Here is a 22,933-nt window from a genome sequence, read left to right as displayed (position 1 = left end):
TTTTTTCTTTTTTTTTTTTGCTTTTCTAGCACATTTGGAATTTATTTTCCATGAATTTCCAATAAAGTGTTTGTTATTAATGTTCAAACCTTTTTATTGAATTCATTTTCATTAAAAATGAGTTAAAAAGACTTTTTCTGCTTTTAAAAAAGTTTTTAAGTCAAAAAATCATTTTTTTTAGCCTTGTCACATTTTGTAACGTGACAATCGGCAAGGCGCGTAACGTTGAATTCGACGGGATGTTCGCATGATATTCACAGCTGAGCTTTCAAAACATCCGTCAAAATATTGTCAAATAGACGGGAGAAGATTACATAAAAGCCCGTTTTTCTCGCTTTTCCGCGGCTTTGGTGGCTCCTACGAGATGTCCGCGGCCGCAAGGACACAAGATTTGCCCCCTAAACAGGGCTACGCCCCAATATCCTTCAAGAGAATCCCCCCAAAGTCATATTTCAAAGGTAAGAAGAAATGTGACAACTTTTCCCAATTTGTTGATGATTTTCACGATTTTCCTATCAATCTTCCCATTCCAGGAATAACCCTCATTGCTGGGTACTTCGCAATGACCTTTGGGGGCTTCTACCTCTATGCCCTCAACTACTGGGACGTCGAGAGGGAGGAAGTTGAGATGAGATCTGCCCGGAATGCCATCATTCCCCTACTCAGGGCAGAACGTGATCGGGAATTCCTCAAGCAGCTCCGGAGGAATCGTGATGAGGAGTCCAAGCTGATGGCCAACGTCAAGGGCTGGGAGGTTTGGAATTCATGAAAATATTGGAAAATTCAGTTTCATAAAAAAATCTCATTTTTAGGTTGGAACGTGGTATGGGGAGCCCATCTACAAGACCGTTTCGGAGGATACTCTGATCTCTCCATCCTTCAAGGAGTACTACGGGCACACCACCTACGCAGCAGCTGCCAAGAGGGCCCACATTAAGTTGTACAATTAAATGCAGAACGTTTTGTAGAATGCAAATTATTTTAGTTTGAGCTAAATAAATAAAAATCTTACCGTAAATGGGGGCAAGTTTACTCAAGAATTTCTTTTGGTTCTTCAATTTTATTTTACTTTGCATTTTTCAAGCTCCTCTTAAATAGCTAAAAAATTTAAATTTTGTTTTTTTGTAAATGTAGTCATTAATCTTTCTTTTTTGCCTTTTTTGCAATGTTCTTTAACCTAAAAATATGGATTTGTGTGCAAAATTCTCTTTACATTCTCGATATTAAATGTTTTTTTTTTGCTTTTACGAATTACGTCTGTCCTTTTCGCGGTTACGGGCCATATTCAGCGTAAAAAATTCATTTATTATAGAAGTCATTTTGGTATTTAGCGTAAAAAATAAAAGAATTTTGGTATTCATCATAAAAAACTAGTCTTCAACTTTTTTATAGTCTCCAAAAACAAAAAATAAAATAGAATTGGTATTCAGGGTAAAAGCTTTTATCGAGCTTTTTCCTTTATGATGATAAAAAGTGAATTTTGGATGCCCTTTTTTGATTGTTTTAAGCTATAATGAAGGCAAAATCATGTTTTTGTTGATTATAACTTAAATAATTTATTTATTAAACATAAACAATTAATTGAAAAAAGAAAAAAACAATTCTGCCCATAATGCATTCGATAATTTCTTCACAAGTTTGTGGAATAATTTGTAATGACCATCTCAAACATCTCAAAGGTTTTTCCCGGTTTTTCCCATATTGATAAAAATTAAAAAAAATATAATTATAAAAAATCGGTATTCTGCGAAAAAGATTTTTTATCTAATAAAATATTCTTTTGACGACTTTTACGATAAAAGTGAAAGATTTTTTTACGCTGAATATGGTCCTAATTTTGCAATGTTCTTTTACACTTGGAGGACAAAACTGGTACTTACTGCCAATTTAACTTTTTTAAACCGTCACAGATTATTATTAAAATCTATCCAACTTATCTTGATAAATACTACATTTATGTGTAGGCGACTTCAATTACTACAAGTTCGCCGAAAGAAAATTTGGAAAAACGTTTTCTTTATAATAGAAATTAAGGTCAAAGTTTGAGGTTAGAAATTCGTGTCCTCCATTGTAAACCTAAAAATATGAATTTATCTGCAAAATTCCCTTTACTTTCTTGATATTAAATGATTTTTTGCTTTTACGAATTACGTCTGTCCTTTTCGCCTTTACATGTTTTACATGTTTATGTGAATTCCTAGAATTTAAAATCTTTGGGCAAAGTTACTCCCATTTACAGTATCTTCCTCATTTGATTTGATTTTCTTCCCGCCCAAAAGTCACGTCTTGTTTACCTTTTCTTTTTATCAGTTTATTTTATAAATAAAGTTAATTAATTATAAGTTTTTCTAATTCTATTTTATCCTTAAGATAATTTATTAGTTTTATTTTGAAAAAATGAATAAAAATATCGTTGATTTCTGTGGGAAACATCTCCCAAATTGGCTCCAAAGTGGAGGAAGAAAAATCTTCTCGAAGAAAGTGAAAATTCGCCCCAATATTGTATTTATTGCTGTAATTACATCCTGTGGGCAGTTTTATGAGTTCTGGGATAAGGAAATTCACCGGGAGTGCTCCCTGTGGGGAGATACAGATGAGCTACCAGGTGACATAACCTAAAAAAAAGAGTCTTCCTGAACCGGAAGAGATAATTTGGATGATTTTTTTTGCAGCATCTCAGAAGACTTCAAGGATTTCTCTGGAGGTTCTCTTTACATACAGCGTGGCAGGAAATAGGAGGATTTTCTATCTTATACGAATTTCCCGGAAGTTGTTTGTTGTTGAGAGAATGGAGAAGAATTTAATCTTCTGCGTTGGAGAGGACAATGTTCTGGCTGTGGAGATTGAGGATAAATCCGGAGATGGGAGCGTCACGGTGTTGATCACAAAATCCGATGGATCCTTCAGTGAAAGGACTTTCTCTGGGGATGGGATGGGGGAGAGTATGGATGTGTTGGAAGGAGAGTCAGAGAAGCCATCAGATTTCCTCCTAACCTACCTTGAGGGTCACAATAGGAAGCTCTCAGCTGGTTTGCAAATGCGTCGAAGGGTCCTTCTCAAGGAGCTCCACAGAATTCGGAATAAGAGCAAATACGGACCAATTCAGGTAATAAATTAATTAATTTATTAAAATAAAAAATTTTCTCCTTGCAAATAACTCCTGATTATCCTTCCACAGACCTCTTCCGTGCCACCAGGAGAGGAAGCAGCTCCTCTTGTAAAGTACGGCCAGGTGTGGGTGAAGTTCCACAACGACAGGATCGTCTTTGGCATTCCCATCTTCAACACAACGTCCACGCGGTGAGTCACAGAATGAAAGATTTTTGCCTTTTCTCCAGTGGGAATTTATTACAAGCTCCTCAATACAATTTTCATCATTCTCGCGTTAAAATTCTCAACATTTTTTTCTTTTTCTTTTAATTAAGTGATTTAACTCGATGAAAATTCAAAAATCTCTACATTTCACTTTAAAATGATTTTTGGTGTATTTTTTTGGGAATACACTATCACTTTGTGTCCTTATTAGTATTTCTACTAAAATTTCTCTATAATTTAATTGCTGGACTCGCAACTGCCCTAATTTTTCTCAAAATTCAATGCTTTTTTGGTCAATCTAGAGTTGATTTTTTAATTAAATTTCTTTGCTTTTACTTGTGAAATTGATTTTCTTTATTAAAATCTTTATTAAAAAAATGCATTTGAAAAATTCTAAAGGGGGTTTGTCATTTAGGTTTTGGGTGTACAAATTTTTTGTTCAGTTTTTTTTTTAATTATTTATATTTTATTGCGTTAACTGAAGCATAAGAACTTCATGAGAAAACATTAAAATATTCGAATGTTTTAAGAGAAAAGATTTTTTCTCTTTTGTACAATAATTTGTAAAGTTTATGGCCCATGGAAGCTTGTGACGTCATAAAATAATTTTTTTATGTAAAAGAGAAGATTAAGATTATTTAAAAAAAAAAAGATTATTATCAAAATGTAATTTCTGAGCAAAATAGAGGTTCAAACATGAAAGAAGGATTTAGAAGATTTAATTCATAGGTATCTATATACTGAAAATCGGTCAAGTCTTTCTATTTGAAAATCTGCAATTTCTCAGGCCCTAACTTGTCTGATTTTCCATAAAATAGAATCAAATGAAATTTCTCAAGAATAATAGGGGAGAGCGGGGCTATTTGTGACAGTTTGGAATTTTCAAATGGCGATTTCTCCCAAGTTATTAATCGGAGGCACCTGAAAAAATTATGATAAGAAGTCCTATCTACCCTCAATAGTTGACTGTAGTTTGGAGATTATCCGATGAATAGTTTAGGAATAAAAAAATAAACAAATTTTGAGGCCTCCAAAAATACGTTTTGCGTGTTGAGAAAAACTCATTTTCCGACACTTTTCTTTTAGCGATTTTTCAATCTCACCGTCTTTTCCACAAGCTAGGTCAATGCAGAAAACGTTGCAAAGGTGCATTTTTCACTACCTTTTAATGATTTTTCTGCACATTTATGCAAATCAACACATGTCGAAAGGGGCTAATATTGTCACCAATGTAAATCATATGGAACGTCAAAATATTGACACCATTCCTAACCTTTTTGTTGCAAAATGTAGTGGTTGAGAAAATTCCAAAATTCTGTGTTTTAGTGGATAGAAAAGTGAAATTCCTTGCCGTGGATGAACAAGTGAGGAGTTCGGTTAGTAGCTACAATTAATCTCTGAGATGGAAAATCTTTGGAAATGTCGGAAAATTTCACCAACTTAATTACCCCCACAGGTGACAATATTAGTCGACGGATTCTTAAAAAAGTCAGAAGCGGAAGGGTTCAGGAAAAGCTCGAAAACTCATATTTCCCGTGGAGATAGAGAAAAGCGGTCTGAGACAAAGTTGTAGGCAAGGAAATTTCCTATGAGAATGACCTATCGAGGAAAATTTCTTGCCCCGTAGGAGTCCTGTAGATAGGGATTTATCCAAATTGACACAAATAGCCCCGCCCTCCCCTAATAATAATCTTTATTATCCTCGCTACAGACGAGTGTATATGGAGGAAATTTCTCAAGAAAATCGATCAATGCATGATGAGAACACTGTAGCTTCAATGAATGACCACATGGGGCGCTAAAACACAAATCATTTTTTTTCGACTAATTTTCGATGAAAATTTCGAAAATTACACAATCCTCTTAAAATTTTCTTTCCTTTTAATAATTTTCTGATCAAATATAAAAATTGTTTTATAAAGAAAAAAAAATAACCTCTGATTGTTGTAATGACAAACCCCTCTTTGGGAACTTTTATTTGATAAAAATCTGAATCTCAATTTTTCCAACAAAAATTAAACTTTTCCTTCACAAAAAAATTACAGAGTTTTATAAATTGAAAAAAAAAACTAACTAAAAGCTACAATTAGGTGGCATTATAATTATGTAGTAAATTGTGATTTAGAGAGTGAGATAGAACTGCAAATGGAAAAAGCAATGAACATGGAAATTGATCTGTTTCCCGTACTTTTTGTGAAGGTGAAATGAAATGAAGGGGAAAAAAATTAATTCAACGTCATTTTCTCTATTTCTTCCGCAGATTTAATTGATTCTATCTAATTTCTGCGTCTCACTAAAATTTCTTTTTCGTGTAGTAATTGTTGACTAGGCCTTTTGTGGTATACTTTATTATTCTTTTTTTTTCATTTAAAATTTTTTCTATTCCTCACTATGAATCACTAAAATTTTACGCAAAGTTCGTTTTTTTTCCTCAAATTTGATTTCTTCCCAAAAATTTTATTTCTTTTTTCTTAATGAGATCAAGTAAATTCTTTCACAGACAATTTCAGCTCAAATGCCGCTCTATTGTCTTTATCCGTTTTTTTTCGCCTCTTTCTCGTCCATCACAGAGTGAGATGATTCTTTGGGGGTGCTTTGGGGGGTGAGGAGGGATTAAACTGTTTATGTGTGGGTGGTTGGCTCACTCGGGGGAATGTGGCTTTAGGGGTGTCACGGGTTTTGTCGTTGGAGTCGATGTGGAGGGTTTTTCGCTGGAATTCCGATAGAATTCCTTCACACTGTAGCCAAAGAGCTCAAAGTCGTATTTGAAGAATTCATACAGCTCCCGCACCTGTTTGTCCGACAATTCAGCATAGAATTCCTCCAGCAGTGCCACAGTACTCTTCTTTCCCTTCCCGGAATTCTTCCACTGTGGCGATACGACATGACCAATGTTGGCCTTCTCAATGATATACCTCTGATCTTCCTGAAAATTGCAAATTTTTAATGGTTAAAAGGAGATTTTTTCCGTTGAATTTTTGTATTTTTAAAATAATTCAACTTTGGGAAAAAAATGATTTGTGAAAGGTTCGTCAAATATTGTTAAAAAAATTGTTTAAAGATTTGATAGAAATTTGAAATTTCTGATTGACTCGTTATTGCTGATTGAGATTTGTGGATCTAAAGGATATAAAAGTTTGGGGACGAGAATAAGGATAAAGTTAGAACATCTAATTAAAAAAAAACTGCGTGGAACTGGGCGAAATTCCCTACTCAGTCAAGCTTAAAATTTTAAGTCGGTTTTTAAGTCGGTCTTAAGGTTGGAAGTCAGGTTTTTTTTAAGTCTGACTTAAAATTTTTAAGTCAGTCTAAAAGTTAAATAAAATAAAATATAAATATATTAATAAAGTCCTTTATAAATTTCTTGCTCTCTATTCAATGCAATTTAAGATTTATTTTTATTCAAATTCAAGTTCTTTAATCAGAAAATCTTACATATTTTCCAGGACAACTCAGGAAAATTTGAATTATCCTGGGCTTCGGCTCGACTTAAAAATTTTAAGTCCGATTTACAATTTTCAAGTCAGACTTTAAAAAAAAACTGACTCAAAACCTTAAGACCGACTTAAAATTTTAATCCCGACTGAGTAGTGAACTCTGCCCAATATTTTCATTTATTTATTTTTTATTTAATTTAATTTAATTTAATTTTATTTTAAATAAAAATATTAAAATTTTTTCATAAATGTTTTTAATTTTTAAGACCGACTTAAAAATTTCAAGTCAGACTTAAAAAAACTGACTTAAAACCTTAGGACCGATTTAAAAAAAAATGAACATAAAATTTTAAGCCCGAATGAGTAGGGAATTCCGCCCTTTGTTGCACCAATTAGTCGGAAAATACTCAAAAGAGGTAACAAATAATTAAAAAACTGTTAACGAAATAATTTTAAAAATCGTAGAAAGTGAGCAAAGTAACACAGAGTATTTGTAAATTTTGAAAGATTATTTTAAGTTATTTTTGTAACTATCGCAATACGCCTAAAAGTCTACTCTTTTCATTATTTATTTTAAATACGATTGCATTGAATAAAATATAAATTCTTTTTTAAAAATAAGTTTGTTAAACAATTTAATAGATCATGAATTGAGAATTAAAAAATATTATTTTAAAATTAAAAAAAAAATTCAAAACCAAAACTTTTTGCAGAAGAACTTCATTCAATTAGAACATTTCTCTCTGACTTATTTATACGACTATCTCACGACATTTTTCGTGACAAACTAATAAGAATATAAATGAGAAAAAAAAACTCACCTCCAAAGTCTCAAACTTGGCGATAACGTTGAAGCGCACTTGACACGGGGTACAGAAGTTCGTGATGGGCGTCCAATGCATGTCCAGTTCACGATGATTGTGAATCTGATCAATTAGATAGTTAACAAATTCGGGGAATGTAGGCCATCGTGGTACACGTGAAAATTTATTCTGCAAAAAAAATTATTCTCAATGAATTTTTTTTTGGCATTTTTCCAACCAAGAGAAATTCTTACCGTTCTGTATTTCTGTATGATAATATTCCCTAATTTGTGATGGAATGAATTTGGCAGGGCGTTCTGCATTTTATCTCGATATGCACTGAGGAGGCGCTCAAAGGGGTGGCGCACAATGAGAAAACTCACGGAGTCATTAACAGAAGTCAGGAGCTGTGAAAAGAGGAGAAAAACGAATCCCACATGGGGGTTAATTAACCTTTTACATTTGCATTTTATGTGTGTGTGTGTTTGTGAAGCGCAAGAGGGGGGTTGGAAAAGTCAATTCGATGCAAGTGAAAAGCAATTCATGGAGTGCACTGAATTCACGCTCACTGCGGGGGGTGTCATCAGCACACAGCAAAAGAATACGAGTATTGCATGACCTCTTTCAATACCAATTTGCTACCCCCTCCACCCACAGAGATTCATTCAGAGTATAATGGAGCTTATGCGGGGTTAGTTCTCTTTTGTGTATCTTTCAACAGAAAAAAATAAATCATTCAGATTTTTTTTTATTTTTAAAATGATAAAGAATCGATAAAAATTCATAATTTGACGGGGAAAATGTGTGGGTTTTTTCAATTTGTTCCACGTACATTTTCCGCGAATTTGTAGCTGTCGATAAATGAAACCATAAAAAATATGTATAGGGTGCATAGGGTCATTAGCTGTGGTAATGCGTTGAGTAACTATTTTACAACGAAATGGAAGTAAATTTTAGCTTTGAAGCTAAATGAATTTTTCTGTAACAACTTAAGTTGAGATTATCTAGAAAAAAATTCAAAAAAAAAATAATTTTAATTTTTAGGTTTCTGAATAGAAGGTTTCAGTAATGAGATTTAAGAATTTTGCGATTTAAAATAGTACTGATCTCTTATCTTGAAGCTTCTGGGAAATTTCTGAACTTTCTGAACACAGCTCTACTGAAAACCCTCACACTAAACAAGATTAAACTTTTGAATTAAGAAAAAAAACCTAAGCCACGAAGAAAAAATCTAAAGGTTGATTACATGTCTAAAGTTCCTGAACGGTTCAGACACAAATAAGACCTTAACGATTCTTGGCGAGAATTTAACGTATTTGTACCATTTTCTGGTCCAGAAATTCAAATTCCTGTCTAGAAAGGGAAGAATTCTGATTTTTCTGGTTAAAAAAATCTGTTTCGGGTTAAAGGATTCCGTTTATTAATAAAAAAAATCATTTTTCGGAGTTGGAAATATTACTTCTAAATTGAAAATCGGTGTTCTAGACAGAAATCATATTATACTGCTAGAAAGTTTTTTTTTCAGATAGAAAATAATATTTTTAACTAAATAAAATATTGATTTAAAAATAAAATCTTGATTGGAAATGATGTTTCCCACTAAAAAATTATGTTTCTAGATAAATTATCAAGTTTATGACTAGGAAATCAGGATACATAGCTATAAAACTAATTTATTTATAGCTCTTTTCATTACTAACAAGAGAAACAAAAGTCATGTTTCTAGATAGAATATTTTGCTTCTAAAAAACATATTGTTTCTAGCTCCAAAATCTCGTTTCTAGTTCCTAAATCTTGTTTTTAGTTCCTAAATCTTGTTTCTAGCTCCTAAATCTTGTCTTTATTTCCTAAATCTTGTTTTTAGCTCCTAAATCTTGTCTTTATTTCCTAAATCTTGTTTTTAGCTCGGAAACGCTGTTTCTGTCTAAATAAATCATGTTTATTATGACCAGAAAACCAAAATTCTATATTTTGCATGAAGTTAAGGCTAGATATTTGCATTTCAGGCTAGAATATTCAGTTTCTGACTAAATCAATCGTGTTTTCTGGATAGGAAACAAGGATTTTCATTATATAATTAAATATGTAAATAAATATCCATCTTGAAAATCCATTCAGACAATAAAAATTTAGTTATAAGAGTTGGTGTCCCACAACGTGTAGAAGTTTGTTTATGCGATCTAATGCGATTTGTGAGCAGAATTAGTAGGCAAAGTTGATTTTTTTCGTGAAATTCAGTAATTTGATGCATAAAAATGGTCATATCTCTGGTTGTATAACACCTACAGAAACTTCTTGACTAGTTATGGAAAGGTCTTAAAATAAGCTAGAATATGGGATAAATTTTGATACTTTTCAAGGTCACCTCTAGAACACAAAATGGCGGCTTTTTGTTTCACCAAAACAGTTTTTCGCATTTTTCGTCCTCAAGAAATGGTTCTAGAGGTGTAGAGAGATGTAGAGTTTTGCAAAACCTTTAATTTGATACCAAGTTGAGCAAAATCGGACAAGCAGTTCAGGAGATATGGCTCTTAGAACTTTTCAAATTCAAGAATTTTTCAAATGGCCATATCTTCTAAACGGTGACATAAATTTTCTTCATTTTTGGACTGGTGAAAGATATTGAGTCAGGCTACAACATATCAAAATTTAAAAGATTTGCCTAATGGGGATTCGGAGATATTGCCCCTTAAAGTTAGGCAATTTTTGTTTTTGAATTTAGCGCCTCTTGCGGATGTTTTTGAAACTTGAAATGTTCTAGAAAGTTGTAGGGCTTCGCAATACCTTTCATTTGATACCAAGATGGTCAAAATCGGTCAAGCCGTTCTCGAGTTATATCGAAAAAACACTTTTTGCTTTAGGCCGCCATATTTGCTAAACCGCTCGACCGATTTTCAAGTATGAATTGTTGATGAAAACGTCTCACTGAGCTCTACAACATACTAAAATTTCAGACCTCTAGCTATAAGGGAAGTGGTTGACAGTAGTTCAAAATGGCGGACGGCGGCCATCTTGGATTTTGAAAATGCGAAAAAATGAAATTTTACACCCACATTTCTATAGAGAACTTCAAACCGGAAGTCTCTATCTGTTACCGTTCTCGAGTTATAAGGCAAAATGACGACCACCGGCAGGATAACCGGCAGGATAACCGGCAGGCCGGCCGGATCAAAAATTTTCCACCACCATTTTCGTAATGTGGGATGTCTAAAACGTGCTCATACCAAGTTTGAGCCCGATCTGAGGTGGTCGGTTTTTCCGACGATTACAATACTTGGTGTTGGCCACGAAGTGGAACACCAACTAATTTAGTTTCTTTTTTCAAATCAAATTATGCTTGAAAATCACATGTTTCGAAGTATGAAAATCGTGTTTCTAAATCAGAAATTATATCCGAAAAACTTCTAGATAACAGACTTTCATACTCAAAATTTATGATTAAAAATTCTTTAAAAAACGTTAAATATTTCTGAAATTCCTCTTTACAGAAATATAGTATTTAATTTTTAAATTTTAAGCCAGAATATTAATTAATTTTCCTAATTTTCGAATCATGAAGGGACAGTACGAAAAGCTTTAAATTCATTAAATTTTTCAACTGAACAAATATAATTCACTGCTGCAGATCACTTTTCAAAATGGCAAAGTTTTAATTTATTTTCTGCCCTCAACAGCAGCTTTCTGTGTGAGTTAAATTACAATCCATCGTGTATTTTGGGTAATTTCCACGATATTGCTGCACATGACTGGTCATATCATTTGAATTGAAATGTGGGTTATGCCAACCCCTGGCTGTACATATGCCATGGCACTTGTACAACATTCCGATAAATTATTGTTTGAATATTTCATCCACAATTCCGCATCCCTCCCCCCCCATATATAGAACCCTATCTCATCCCTCTTTTGTTGACTCGATATGGCATTATTCCCATTGATTATTGCTTGTCAATCACCATATGTGTTCGATACATTTTCAATTTGGCCAATTGAAGCATAAATTACACAAAATAATCACTCTAAGGGGTGACATTTTCCTCCCCCTCATTTTATCTACTACAATTTGACTTTGAGCTCTTTGTGGGGATTAATATGACGGAGAATTCGTTTCAAATGGGTTTCTGGGGGGGGGGGTGACTTTTTGGGCTTTTTGATTGTTGGGTAAATGAACGTGAAGAAAAGGGAGGTAAATTGTCTAGAAAAAATTGCTTTATACTTTGTTGGACATATTTTACCCACCCCGGTGCGTTGGGGATAATGAGTCGTTATGCAATTAAGGGGGGATTTCCTATGTTTTTGCTCGTTCACCCCCTGGAAAATCCACTCAAATTGAGCTTTTCTTTTTCATGCAGCAGAGTGGGAGAAGCCCCAAAAGCTCTGTGGGAAATTCCCATTTTGTGCTTTTGAAGGAAAAAAAAATACATAAATTCAGTCTAAGGGTGAAGGGATGAAAAAAATTCTTAATGCTTCTTTCAACGCATGTTGGTGTAAAATCAAAATCATTTAATCTCATGATGAGTAACATGAGGAGAAATTAGATTTTCTTATCAGTAATTTCATCCACACCTTTTCCCTGTTGTTTGCTCTCTCTTTTTTTTCTTTGCTTTTCTTTTGCATGTGGGAAATTTACAAATCAGTGCAAAAATGTACTGGTAAGCTGACCAAGCTTACGAGAGCTGTGTTTCTTTCAGTGTACCAATTTTGTGAGAGCAAACTAGAATGCAAATTAATTTAAATACGCGCAAAGTCGGGAGAAGTTGAAAAGTCATCCCCCAAGAAATCTTTAAAACGCCATATCTCGGGAACGGCTCCATAGATTTTCGATTTTAGACCATCGTTGGAAAGGTCTTAATCTCAACTATAACTTATTAAAATATGAAGTAAATCGATAATGGCATTTTCGAAATATTCGAGTTCGAAATTTTCGAAAATTTTTATTTTGACTTTAGCGCCTCTCGTGGTCATTTCTCGAAGTTGCAATGTTCTAGACATTTGTAGGGTTTTACGAAACCTTTCATTTGCGCTTGAGTTGATCAAAATCGGACTTGTAGATCCCGAGATATGACATGCCAACTTTGGAAGGCTATATCTCGAGAACGGAGACATAGATTTTTTTCATTTTTGGCATGGAGCTAGATAATATGGTCAGCTATAACATATCAAAAAATGAAGCAAATCGATAATGGCGTTTTCGAGATATTCATCGAAAACTCATCGAAAATTTTGTTTTTGATTTTTGGCCCCCTAGCGGTCACTTTTAAAACTTCGGATGTTCTAGAGAGTTGTAGGGTTTGTTGAGATCTTTCATTTGACCCCGGGTTGATCAAAATCGGTCAAGCCGTTTTCGAGTTATGGTCGATTTTCGATGAAAAATTGTGGCGGCCATATTGACTAAACGGCTTGACCGATTTTCGAAAATGAGGTATCGTTGGAAAGGTCTTGATGGCCCCTACAACATATCAAAATTTCAGATTTTTAGCTATTACAGGAGCTGAGATATAGTGAAAACAAAATTTAGGGGTGTTCCAAAATGGCGGACGGAAGGGTGGGGGGGTGGATTTGACTTCATAATCGGATGTCTTCCAGTCGACTTTTAAACTTTGCCGTTTACCGCAAGTCTCTATCTATTACCGTTCTCTTGCAATTTAAGTTTATAATCCGGACGGCCGGACGGACGGCCGGCCGGACAAAAAAATTTTTTGGCGCATACGTTTTTTGGAATGTGGGGACCCTAATTCGTGCTCATCCCAAGTTTGAGCCCGATCTGACAACTTTCGATTTTGCTCGGTACACAAAAGCTGTGTCTGAAAGAAACACAGCTAAAAGATTATAAGGAATTGATTGAAAAGAAAAAGAAAAGAAAAGCTCACCTCACTTTCTGATGGGCGTGGATATTTTTTTCTTGCCAGGACAAGTGGAACTTCTTTGCTTTTCTTGAGGAATTGTGGCTTATAGCCGGCCATAAGGTTAAAATTGTACATCCAGGATGTGGAAGCGGCTTTAAAAACGTTGCACCTGTTTTGGAAAAAAAAAACAAGAAAAAAAGTTAATGAATTTTATATAGAAATTCCGGGCATTTGCTGAGGCTCCCGTAAAAGCCAAATTCCCAAACCACACACGAACGAATATTTACCATACAAGCCGATATTGTTTATTTATGAGGAACTCCCATGAATTTGGTCGATGTAGTGAATCGTTGCCTGTTTAGCAGCATCCGCACCGAGATAATAGATTTTAATTAGATTACTGAATCATTAATAGGGTGTACCTTACATAATGTTTTACATTAATATGCGATAACATGCAGGGAAATTTTCCAGGGGGCTTTTTGGGTGAATGGAAATTATATGAGAGGAAAGGCAAAAAAAATTGCAGATGTGTTGATATTTGATATTTTCTGGGGAAAAATGTAAATTGATGATTTTTTCTTGCCTCTTTTGGGGCAATTTTTAAGGGGAAAATTTATTGCAAAGCTTTCTGATTAATTGATGGATAAGTCTTCCGGAAGGAGCCTTTTCGTTTTGATTCTTTAGAAGAGCGCAGATTCTTTGTACATTTTTTTTTGCTAATTTTTTCAGAGTAATTAGACTCTGTTTGGTCGTGTTGCTGAAAGCAATTATTTTTTTATGACCAAAAAAATTGATGAATTTTCTTAATTATTTTGTTTTCTTTTTTTTTTGAGCTCTATTTTATGGTGATGTACGTTTTTTGTTATTTAAACATATGCTTCATACGCATATGCTTCACACACTTTATATAGGTACTTCATACCTACACTTCATACACATGTACTTCATATCGGACGATGAAAACTTTATAAAAAGACTTTTTAGGATAGTTTTGATTGGAGCTATGTCTATGCATATGCTTTACACATATCTGCTTCACACATATACTTCATACGCATAAATCTTGAAATAACCATTGTATTTATAAGCACATTTGTATATTTATTACGCTTGTACTGAAAGAAAAAAAATGCTTCATGAAGTTCCTTTTTATTTCAATATGTCAGAGCTTTCGACCTTCAATGAAGATATCATGTGTTGTCGAAAGCTTTGTTTTCTTTGTCAATTTTCACAATAAATCTCCAGAATTGGCCGAATTTTCTTCACGAAGTTTTCTAAATACTTTCATTGAAAATTTTTTGAGTAGAAGTATTGTAGTTAAGTACGTTCTTAACATAATGTTTCTTATGCCTATGCTCTATTGTGCTTATGCTCATAGAACAAATGCTTCTTTGAAATTTGATTGATATTCAAAAAATATACAAGAACCATTTATTCCCATTTTACTTTTTCGTTTAAATAAAAATATTCATTGTAATGCTGTAGAATCAAAACGTCTTGTCCGATTTCGTACTCTGAATGTTCGAACACCAAATTCTCGATATCGAAATTTTTTGAGTCACAATTTCCGTTAACTTTTTCTGTTTTTGTTGTTTTTTTTTGTTTTCCTTCTTTTTATTTTCTTCAAAATAAACAACATTATATCCATCATGTTCAATTTGATACGAGAAACAATATTCTTTGCAAATAATTTACCCCCTTTTACCCCCAAACTTTTCGGTTTTCTCCGATATCTGTTCAATAAAGGGTAGCAAGGTGGGGATGGTGGAATGAGATGGAGAAAAAGGTGAGCTTTTCTTGTTTTCATTTCTTACCTCTTCGATCTAATCCATACTGAGAGCAAACCTCCCCAACACGCTCCAGCCTCTTCTGCATTCGTACCTCGAGTTTCTCCATCTCATTCGATGACAAACTCCTCGGTCCATGCTCCACTGTGACTGCCGGATATTGTGTTTCATTGTCATACTATATTACACGGAGCGATGTATCATTTTGCGGGGGCAGACATTGTTGGTGGTTTGGGTGAGAGAAAGAAAGAAAAAAGGGAAATATATAAATATAGCATTAGGGGTTGCGTTATGAAAATTTTATGATAGTAACAACTACTTTTCCTCAAGGGTTCTCTCGCTCTTTCCCGCCCTACTACGTACAATACACATTTACAGAGTAACGTAGGAGATTTTCATTCATATCTTCCACCGGAAATGTTGTAGGGTGAGTGGAAAAATTCTACAGGAAGGAGAAAATATTTCTTCTTCTTTTTTTTTTCCTTGGTTTGGCATAATGGGATTATGGGGTGTACTATCTGTGTCAGAGAGAAGGTGATGTGGTTTTCGGGACAAAATTCTTCTCACCAGGGTGAATGGAGTATACACAAAGAAATGGGGGATATGTGCGGGTTCTTTGGGGTAGTTGTGTGTAGAGGGAGGGAATTGGGTGGTTTCCTCTAGAGAGATACGGACATGGTGAGTCAATTGCGTGTGGAAAGCGATGGTACTTGTGTGGAGTAATGCTGTGCATGGCAAAAAAAGAGTCCCAAGAGTGTCTTTCATTGCCAATTTGTTCAGCAAAGTGATTTTTCAAACAATTCCTCTTGGACTTTCCATTTGCTTCCGTACATTACGTTCCTTCAATGGCACGCAACAATGGGTGGCAGCGGTGGGATTCAGGAGGTGCAATTTTTAATGAAAATCAAACACTTTATGGGAGTTTTTCAATTTTAGAGTTTTGAGAGTTGAGTTGAGAGTAATTTTGTTATAAGGCGAAATGACTAAAAGGAATATTAAAAAAAAATTCATTGTTGTGAATGAGAACAAAACTCATATCGTTAGAAATTGAGAAAACAAAATGAATGTGAACTGTTAAATAAACTGTCAAACGTTAGAAGTTGAGAAAAATTAAACGACAAGCGTTAGAAATTAGAACTTAAGAACAGAATGATTAAAACAAGTTAAATATCGATTTAATTGTAAGAAAACCCGTCAACTGTTAGAAATAAAATATTAGACGTCAAATGTCAGAATTTGACAGAATTATATGTCAAAAATGTCATTTGTTAATCAATTTGAACACGTCATATGTCTAATTTGATTTCGCTACAGGCTTAATAATTTTTTTCGAATTTTTCGTATAAACTGTCAAACGTTAGACCTTGAGAAAAATTAAACGTCATGTGCTAGAACTTGAAACTTTAGAATAGAATTATTAAAATAAGTTAAATATCGACTTAATACTTCTAAAGCATTTTTATTATTGTTTGTTAGAAATTCTGTAATTGTAAGAAAAAACCGTCAACTGTTAGAAAATAAATATTAGACGTCAAATGTCAGAATTTGACAGGATTAAATGTCAAAAATGTCATATTTGTCAAACACTTTAAATACGTCATACGTCTTATTTATTTTGGCAACAGACTTATTTAAATTCTAATATTCTTTAAAATTTTTTTTTTACGAAATATTTTGTGCAATAAATTCACGAAATTTTGCAATTTAAAAGAAGAGAAAAAACTTGAAAAAGACTGATTATGATTTTAAGAATTCACCACACATATCTAACTTTTTTTTTCCTTGTCTGGGAAAACTCCATGGAAAACTCTCCTTTATTATTTATGATTATTCCACTGCAGTGGAACTTTTTCGACTGCCTGGTTCTACTCCTATACCTATATACTTATCTCTATATATATCATGGAAGAGCACAATTTTCCAACAACTTCTACCAAAAAAAAAATGATTTAAAGTTACGATATTTTTCAACATGATGCTTCTAACATAAGTAATTGGATGGAAAAAAGGGGCGGGGGGAGAGAAGAGGTAATAATTTATGAGATTTTCTAATTTGTCAATTTAATAATGCTTCGTGCGTGCCACGAAGCACAACAAATTCCTCTCTCATTCTCAGTTTTCCCCCGTGCGAGGATTTTATTTTTAGTATGTCATCTTTGTGTTGTATAACAAGTAAGAATAGGTGAAATACAATTAAAAATAGATGCGTGATTTATTTTAAGGTACCTATTAACTACGAAGTTGGGGACAAATGAGAAATATGCTCAATTCTGTGGACTTTTGGGTTTTAGTTAAAGGCACGAGAGTTTCATTTGAATTGAGAGGAAAATTTAATTTTATCTTTTTTCTTTAAAAGTTTTTTTTTCTTTTTTTTTTTGAAGGAGAGTTTCGTGTATTTTTGGGTTAAAGAGGTAATTTTGCGTTTTATGGAAAAGAGGCCTCTTTTGGATAAACTTTTTTTATTTTATTTTAGGATACTTTGCAATTAAATTACAAACTTTTCAAATATTTTTCACAAATTCTGTTTTGAAGGGAAAGTTCCTGGTCGTGTATATACGAGGTGATGATTGCGGCAGGAAGGGCTACGTGTTGGGTGGGAAATTAGGAGGAGTTTGGGTAAAATGGTAATAGTTGGTCGTGTCTCAAGGAGGAAGTGAAATAAATGTCCTCTTGGACTGCTTCCAAGTTCAGTATTGTGTGACGATTAGATTGTTTTCCGAGACTCTCTCGAAAGAGCTGAAAGGATCGTTTATCGCCGAAAGTTGTGGCAATTCCTTCGTAAACTAACGAACTTTTCATCCTCAAAAAATTCTCTAAAATTGCACTGAAGAGTCTCTTCTAAAGAAAAATCAATTTTTCACGCTAAGAAAAAACTCCCTGGCAAACAAATATCCGTCCAGTCATGTGAAAAATGCGAAAAAGTTTTGCGGTGTGGATATTTTTTCTTGTTTTCTTTTTCCTTTTCACCGGAATAAATGATGTGAAATTTCTTTTCATTCTTCATCGTCATAAATCCAGGAGAAAAGTGTAAAAGATATAAATTACATTTTTTTCTCCATTGAAGGGAAATTGGTAGGGGAAATTACTTGAAATTTAATTCAACATCATTGGGCGTGGAGGAGGGGAGAGCTTTTGCCCTTCCTACCCTCTTATATAGCTTGTCAAGGAAGAAAATCCAACTTTCTCCGGCATAAGCAAAGAAGGGAAATTCAAAAGGAATCTGCAAGGTGTTTTTGAATATTTCTTTTTCACCATTTTCTCGCGCATCACGATGAAGTGCGACACATGCACGATATTTTCATCTTATTTAGCTTCCTATGTTGTAAAGTAAAAGTTGAATCAAAGCGTACAACGAGACACCAAGGAGGAGGAAAATAGTAAGGAGGGACGGGATGAAGAATGGGGTAGAAAGTAAATATCGATTTTTCCTCCCATTCTTCCTCCCTTTGGTGGAAGAATAAATATTAATAATTCCTTTCTCAGCTTCTTTTACCCATATTCCTTATGAATTTATTCATATTTCTTCCTCTGGCAACGTGTCGGAAATGAAAATGTTTAACTTCCGCTATTTTAGATCATACTGAGATTTTGCAAAATTCGCAATAAACGGTTGGGTGGGAAGTTCTGCCACAGAAAAGGAGCTTTTAGAGAATTTTATGAAAGATTTTTTTAAAGAAATTCTTTTGTTCTTTTCCTTAAGTTTTTTAGGATGTTTAAATATTTTTCTTTGTTATTTTTACTTTTATTCTACAATTATAATCAAAAAGAAAATGTCGAAAATAGGTCATATGAAACGTCGATGCAAAGTTAATAATTTTACTAACTTTTCAAATCCAAAAGTATTGTTTTACAGAAGAGACACGTAGGGAAGCCGCTTTTCTTTTGGAGTGTTGAAATTTTTTTTTTAAAGAACGCAAGAAATAAAAATTAATTTTTCTTAAGAAAAGGCTTTTTTTTATCATAAATTTTTTTTTTATGTTTAGTAAAACCGTTAGTGTTCTAAACTTTGTGTTGAACCCGAACCTGGCGTGAGACAATTTTCCTTGCTTTTCCGGTCGTCCAAGGGGTAGAAAATTTCGTCCAAAAAGAAAGACGTACTTCCCACTTTTTGCTTGGGAGAACAACTACAATTTACAATCTATCCGGGCCTTCCTCAGTGGCTGGAATAATAAATAAAGAAATTTACCCACTTCCAGCCACTGAGGAAGGCCCGGATAAGCTTTAAAAGCTCTGTATTAGCTCTAAAATCATGATTTTCCTAAAAATTAAAAAAAAAGAATTAAAAAAATAATTTTTAAAAGAAAATTCCCAAAATTCCCAAAAAAATCCCTACAAAAATTGCATTTTCCCCGCAGAACATTTTACAAACCTCTGTATGCAAAGTACTTGATATTTTGGGTTTTATTATTGCCACAAGCAAACTCCACGCAATATTGTTCCATTTTCATTCAACAATCATTCTCAATGTTTTTCTATATTAAACGTTCCATGCTGTGATGCTATATATGAGGAATATTTATCCCCCCTTCCCGAAAGTCACCCCCAAAGAATTTCCCAACCGAGAAAGACTATTGTTGTGGAGCTCTTCCATGCTGGGGTGAGGGACGAGGGTATCATCTTGAGAGAATTTTCCCATTTCCCCCCTTTGTGTTTGTGTTGCTGGGGTAATGTTATTGTTATCATATTAAATGGGTAAAATGGGGGAAGCACGGGGCGAGCTTCCTGGGGATGCTCTTTGGCTTTTGTAAAATGAAATTTAATAGAATTTTGAATAGTTTATGTGTGGGACAGAATTTCGGTGTCTCTCTCGTGGTTTTGTCTGTCATTACAGCACAGTGAAAGAGAGAAAACATGAGGACAATGTGGGCTAAAGGAAATGCTTTTCTTGCATAAAAGGCCCGTTTTATGCTTAAATTCCCACGAATTCTACATTTTCTGTGTGCTCTATCTTCCACATTCTTTGCACTTGGTACGCTATGTATTTTAATTTTCCTGGCAATTTGTAAGCTGGAAAATGTAAACTTTATAATTCATTTCCGTCCTACTATCTTGAAAATTTGCAAAAAGCGACGATTAATTCAGCCTAGGCCTTTTAGCATAATGAAAAGGCATCAGGAGAGGGGGGAGGAAATGTTTAATTTGCAGAAGAAAAAGTTAAATAGAAAATTATTACCAAGAAATTAATGAAGATTTCTAAGTCACAAACCTTGTCTGAGGGGTGGGGGGAGCAACTCTACAGGGGGCGACGCATAAAAAAATCATTGTGGGATTTATGGGTGGACAAGTTGGACAGGAATGAAGAATTCTTTGGGAGGTTTTTTTTCTTCTTTCTTTGGACAGGCGAGGAAAATGTCGCATTGTGAGATATTTCTCAAGGGACTTTCTGCTGTTGGTACACCATGGCGTGTGCCAAACTTTGCTCTCTCTTCCCTCTTTTTCCTCCTTTCGTGTGATTTCTTTAGGCGCCAAAACTTGTGTGCTTGTGCGAGAACAAACCCAGAGGAAAACTGAATTTTCTTTTTTTTCTCAAAAATAAAAATATACAACCGAAAAAGTTGACAGAATTTCCGGAATGTGTGGCTATATTTTGTGGAAAACGGTGAGGAGGGGGAGGACCACGTAAATAAATTTTTGAGCAGATCGTGATAAAAATTTATATATCATGATGCAAGGATAGTTGTGTGCAGAAAAATAGTAGAGTCTGCAGAATTTTCTTGCTGTTTCTGCAGAAGTAAAAATCTTTGAATAATTATTGAATTCTTGTGTTGAAAATAAGTAAATATTTGAGATTGAAGCGAATTTGACTTTTTTTTTGCTAAAAAAAAATGACGATTGCGTCGTAGGTGTGATGGAGACGCCGGGTAGTTTGCCGAATTAACGAATAATCAATTAGGGATCAAAATCAAGACGCATAGAGCATACTGAGAGCCACCATTTCCCGCAAAAAATGAGAAAGAAAATCTTGATTGAGGCGCCTAATAGACACTGAAAGTCCTCATTAAATTTTACAATAAATTTAGAAATAACAGTGGAGGCGCCGGGTAGACAAATATATAAACTACCCGCAAAAACTTTCCGGGTGAGTAAAAATTGTGATTTTTGGGGTTAAATTTCAAGTAGCTATAGCTCCAGCTATGTTTAACCGATTTTGAAAAGTCCGCTAGTTTTGAAAACGTTCATGTCTCAGCTTTTCAAAATTAGTAGATTTTTGAAAATCAGTCAATCCGTTTCCTTTTAACAGCCATTTTGGTATACATTATGCGAAATAATGTTCTTGATTTTCTTAAATTATCACTTCAACCTCTTGTACATTGGCCGCTAGTGAACCGATTTTGACAAATAAACAGTCAATGGAAAGATAATTTAATTTCCTTTCAAAATATGGTAGATTTTTGAAAATCGGTCAAGCGGTTCAGCAGTGGTAGTCATTTGCGTGAACTTATTGTGAATAACTATTTTCTTTAGTGTATCTCAGCCTGTAATTGACCGATTTAAACAAACTTAACTTGTAATGATAGCTATACATGCCCTAATATTACTAAAAATTCATTAAAATACTGGGATTATACTTGTAGATGGCGCCAGCGGTAATTAAAGAAATACTTTCTGTGAATTAAATTTTTTTTTCTCAAAAATCTGAATATTTTTATAAAAGCATAAAATCTTTTTTTCATAAGAAGTCCCAAAAATCATGAAGTTAAAAACCTCAAAATGTTACAAAAAATAACTTCAAATTCTTTCAGTAAACATCTCTATTTTGAGGAACAGAACTGTGCGCCATTCTTCAAATAAATTTGGTTGAAAAAATAAACGGAAGTAACATTTATTGATTCAGGAGCTTTTGAGAATGTGCACACAAAATGATTTTTTTTATTCACATCATATTTTTGATGGTGATTCTCTATCAGTCAAAAAAAAAGTTTAATATTTGCAATAAAGCCACCACGTTTTTATTTTTAGGCTCTTCTAGCGTGCAAAGCATTTTTAGAAGAAAAAAGAAACATTTTTCCAACGATTTTTTCTTCTCTCTCAAACGTCAATTCTGTGGTAGTTACTTCCAAATATTTACTCACGACTCTGGGGGGATATTTGAAGTTTATCGATAAAACAACACGTAGAGGAGTTGGGAAAATTATTTTGATAGCAAAATTGTAATTCCTTTCATCGTCATCTTTCAACACCATTTCGTGGTGATTGGATAAAGAGAGCGTGTTGAAAATACTTTTTTTTTCTTTCCTTGCACGAATGTTAATTAATAATGTAATCGACTTGCGAGGGTGTACCTACATTGAAAGTGGAAAAAACGAACATCTCTATTTGTTTATCATGTGGACACATTGATAGGTTGTTATAATTGGGTGATGATGTGCAATTAATTGCTATTGACACTTTTCACCCATATTCGTCCAGCTTGTAAAATGCGGCACATTTCTTCTATTTTTTCTATGGAAAATTTCCTACAAATGTTCATTTCTGACACTTTGCAGGTTTGTGTGTCTTATCATTTAGCTGATTACATACAGAACATTTGGCGGTCGATTGTATTTTCGATATATTTACGTACCTTGACTCTCTCTATGTGGGCGAATGTTTTATATACCTTACTCCCAAAAACATGGGGTTACCGTGACAAATAGAAAAAAGTATTGATTGTGTTGAAGTATTAGAAGAAGTTTCTGTTGAGAAATATTCTTCTATATATTTTGGATTAATTATTTGAACACATTGTGTAACATTTGTGT

The 22,933-nt window shown here is 33.8% G+C and overlaps 4 protein-coding genes across 6 annotated transcripts in view; 3 read left to right on the top strand and 1 right to left on the bottom strand.

Annotated features, from left to right (window-relative positions):
- The window catches only part of LOC129792945 (beta-1,3-galactosyltransferase 5), a 1,144,668-nt gene that overhangs the window by 221,151 nt on the left and 900,584 nt on the right, over positions 1 to 22,933 (top strand). The gene's annotated exons all lie outside the window — the stretch shown is intronic.
- Positions 276 to 1,032, top strand: LOC129792988 (NADH dehydrogenase [ubiquinone] 1 alpha subcomplex subunit 13). The gene is made up of 3 exons (XM_055832498.1): positions 276 to 458; positions 534 to 754; positions 813 to 1,032. The coding sequence occupies exons 1-3, from the start codon at positions 365 to 367 to the stop codon at positions 948 to 950; spliced, it is 453 nt and encodes a 150-aa protein (XP_055688473.1). The 5' UTR covers positions 276 to 364; the 3' UTR covers positions 951 to 1,032.
- LOC129792919 (uncharacterized) overlaps positions 2,254 to 22,933 on the top strand; it is a 39,566-nt gene continuing 18,886 nt past the window's right edge. Inside the window, exons 1-3 of the mRNA XM_055832332.1 lie at positions 2,254 to 2,605; positions 2,673 to 3,106; positions 3,179 to 3,300. Coding sequence (XP_055688307.1) covers positions 2,398 to 2,605; positions 2,673 to 3,106; positions 3,179 to 3,300 — 764 coding nt within the window. The 5' untranslated portion in view covers positions 2,254 to 2,397. The remainder of the gene's footprint in view (positions 2,606 to 2,672; positions 3,107 to 3,178; positions 3,301 to 22,933) is intronic.
- Positions 3,329 to 22,933, bottom strand: part of LOC129792958 (carbohydrate sulfotransferase 11) — a 30,343-nt gene continuing 10,738 nt past the window's right edge. For all 3 annotated transcript variants that reach the window (XM_055832453.1, XM_055832455.1, XM_055832454.1), the window contains 6 exons: positions 15,219 to 15,369; positions 13,689 to 13,755; positions 13,426 to 13,570; positions 7,810 to 7,962; positions 7,574 to 7,744; positions 3,329 to 6,241 (listed from right to left, as the gene is read on the bottom strand). In XM_055832453.1, the coding sequence (XP_055688428.1) occupies positions 5,957 to 6,241; positions 7,574 to 7,744; positions 7,810 to 7,962; positions 13,426 to 13,570; positions 13,689 to 13,755; positions 15,219 to 15,369 (972 nt within the window). In that variant the 3' untranslated portion in view covers positions 3,329 to 5,956. The remainder of the gene's footprint in view (positions 6,242 to 7,573; positions 7,745 to 7,809; positions 7,963 to 13,425; positions 13,571 to 13,688; positions 13,756 to 15,218; positions 15,370 to 22,933) is intronic.

Source organism: Lutzomyia longipalpis, chromosome 3 (genome assembly GCF_024334085.1).
Source record: "Lutzomyia longipalpis isolate SR_M1_2022 chromosome 3, ASM2433408v1".
NCBI classification, from domain to species: Eukaryota; Metazoa; Arthropoda; class Insecta; order Diptera; family Psychodidae; genus Lutzomyia; species Lutzomyia longipalpis.
This window is presented reverse-complemented; position numbering and strand designations above follow the sequence as displayed.

What these genes read in the sequence shown, in the direction of transcription:
- LOC129792988 (XM_055832498.1), top strand. Translation starts at nt 365, where the DNA reads ATGTCCGCGGCCGCAAGGACACAAGATTTGCCCCCTAAACAGGGCTAC. An exon ending in CCCAAAGTCATATTTCAAAG is followed by an intron (nt 459 to 533) that starts GTAAGAAGAAAT and finishes TTCCCATTCCAG; the next exon opens with GAATAACCCTCATTGCTGGG. An exon ending in CCAACGTCAAGGGCTGGGAG is followed by an intron (nt 755 to 812) that starts GTTTGGAATTCA and finishes TCTCATTTTTAG; the next exon opens with GTTGGAACGTGGTATGGGGA.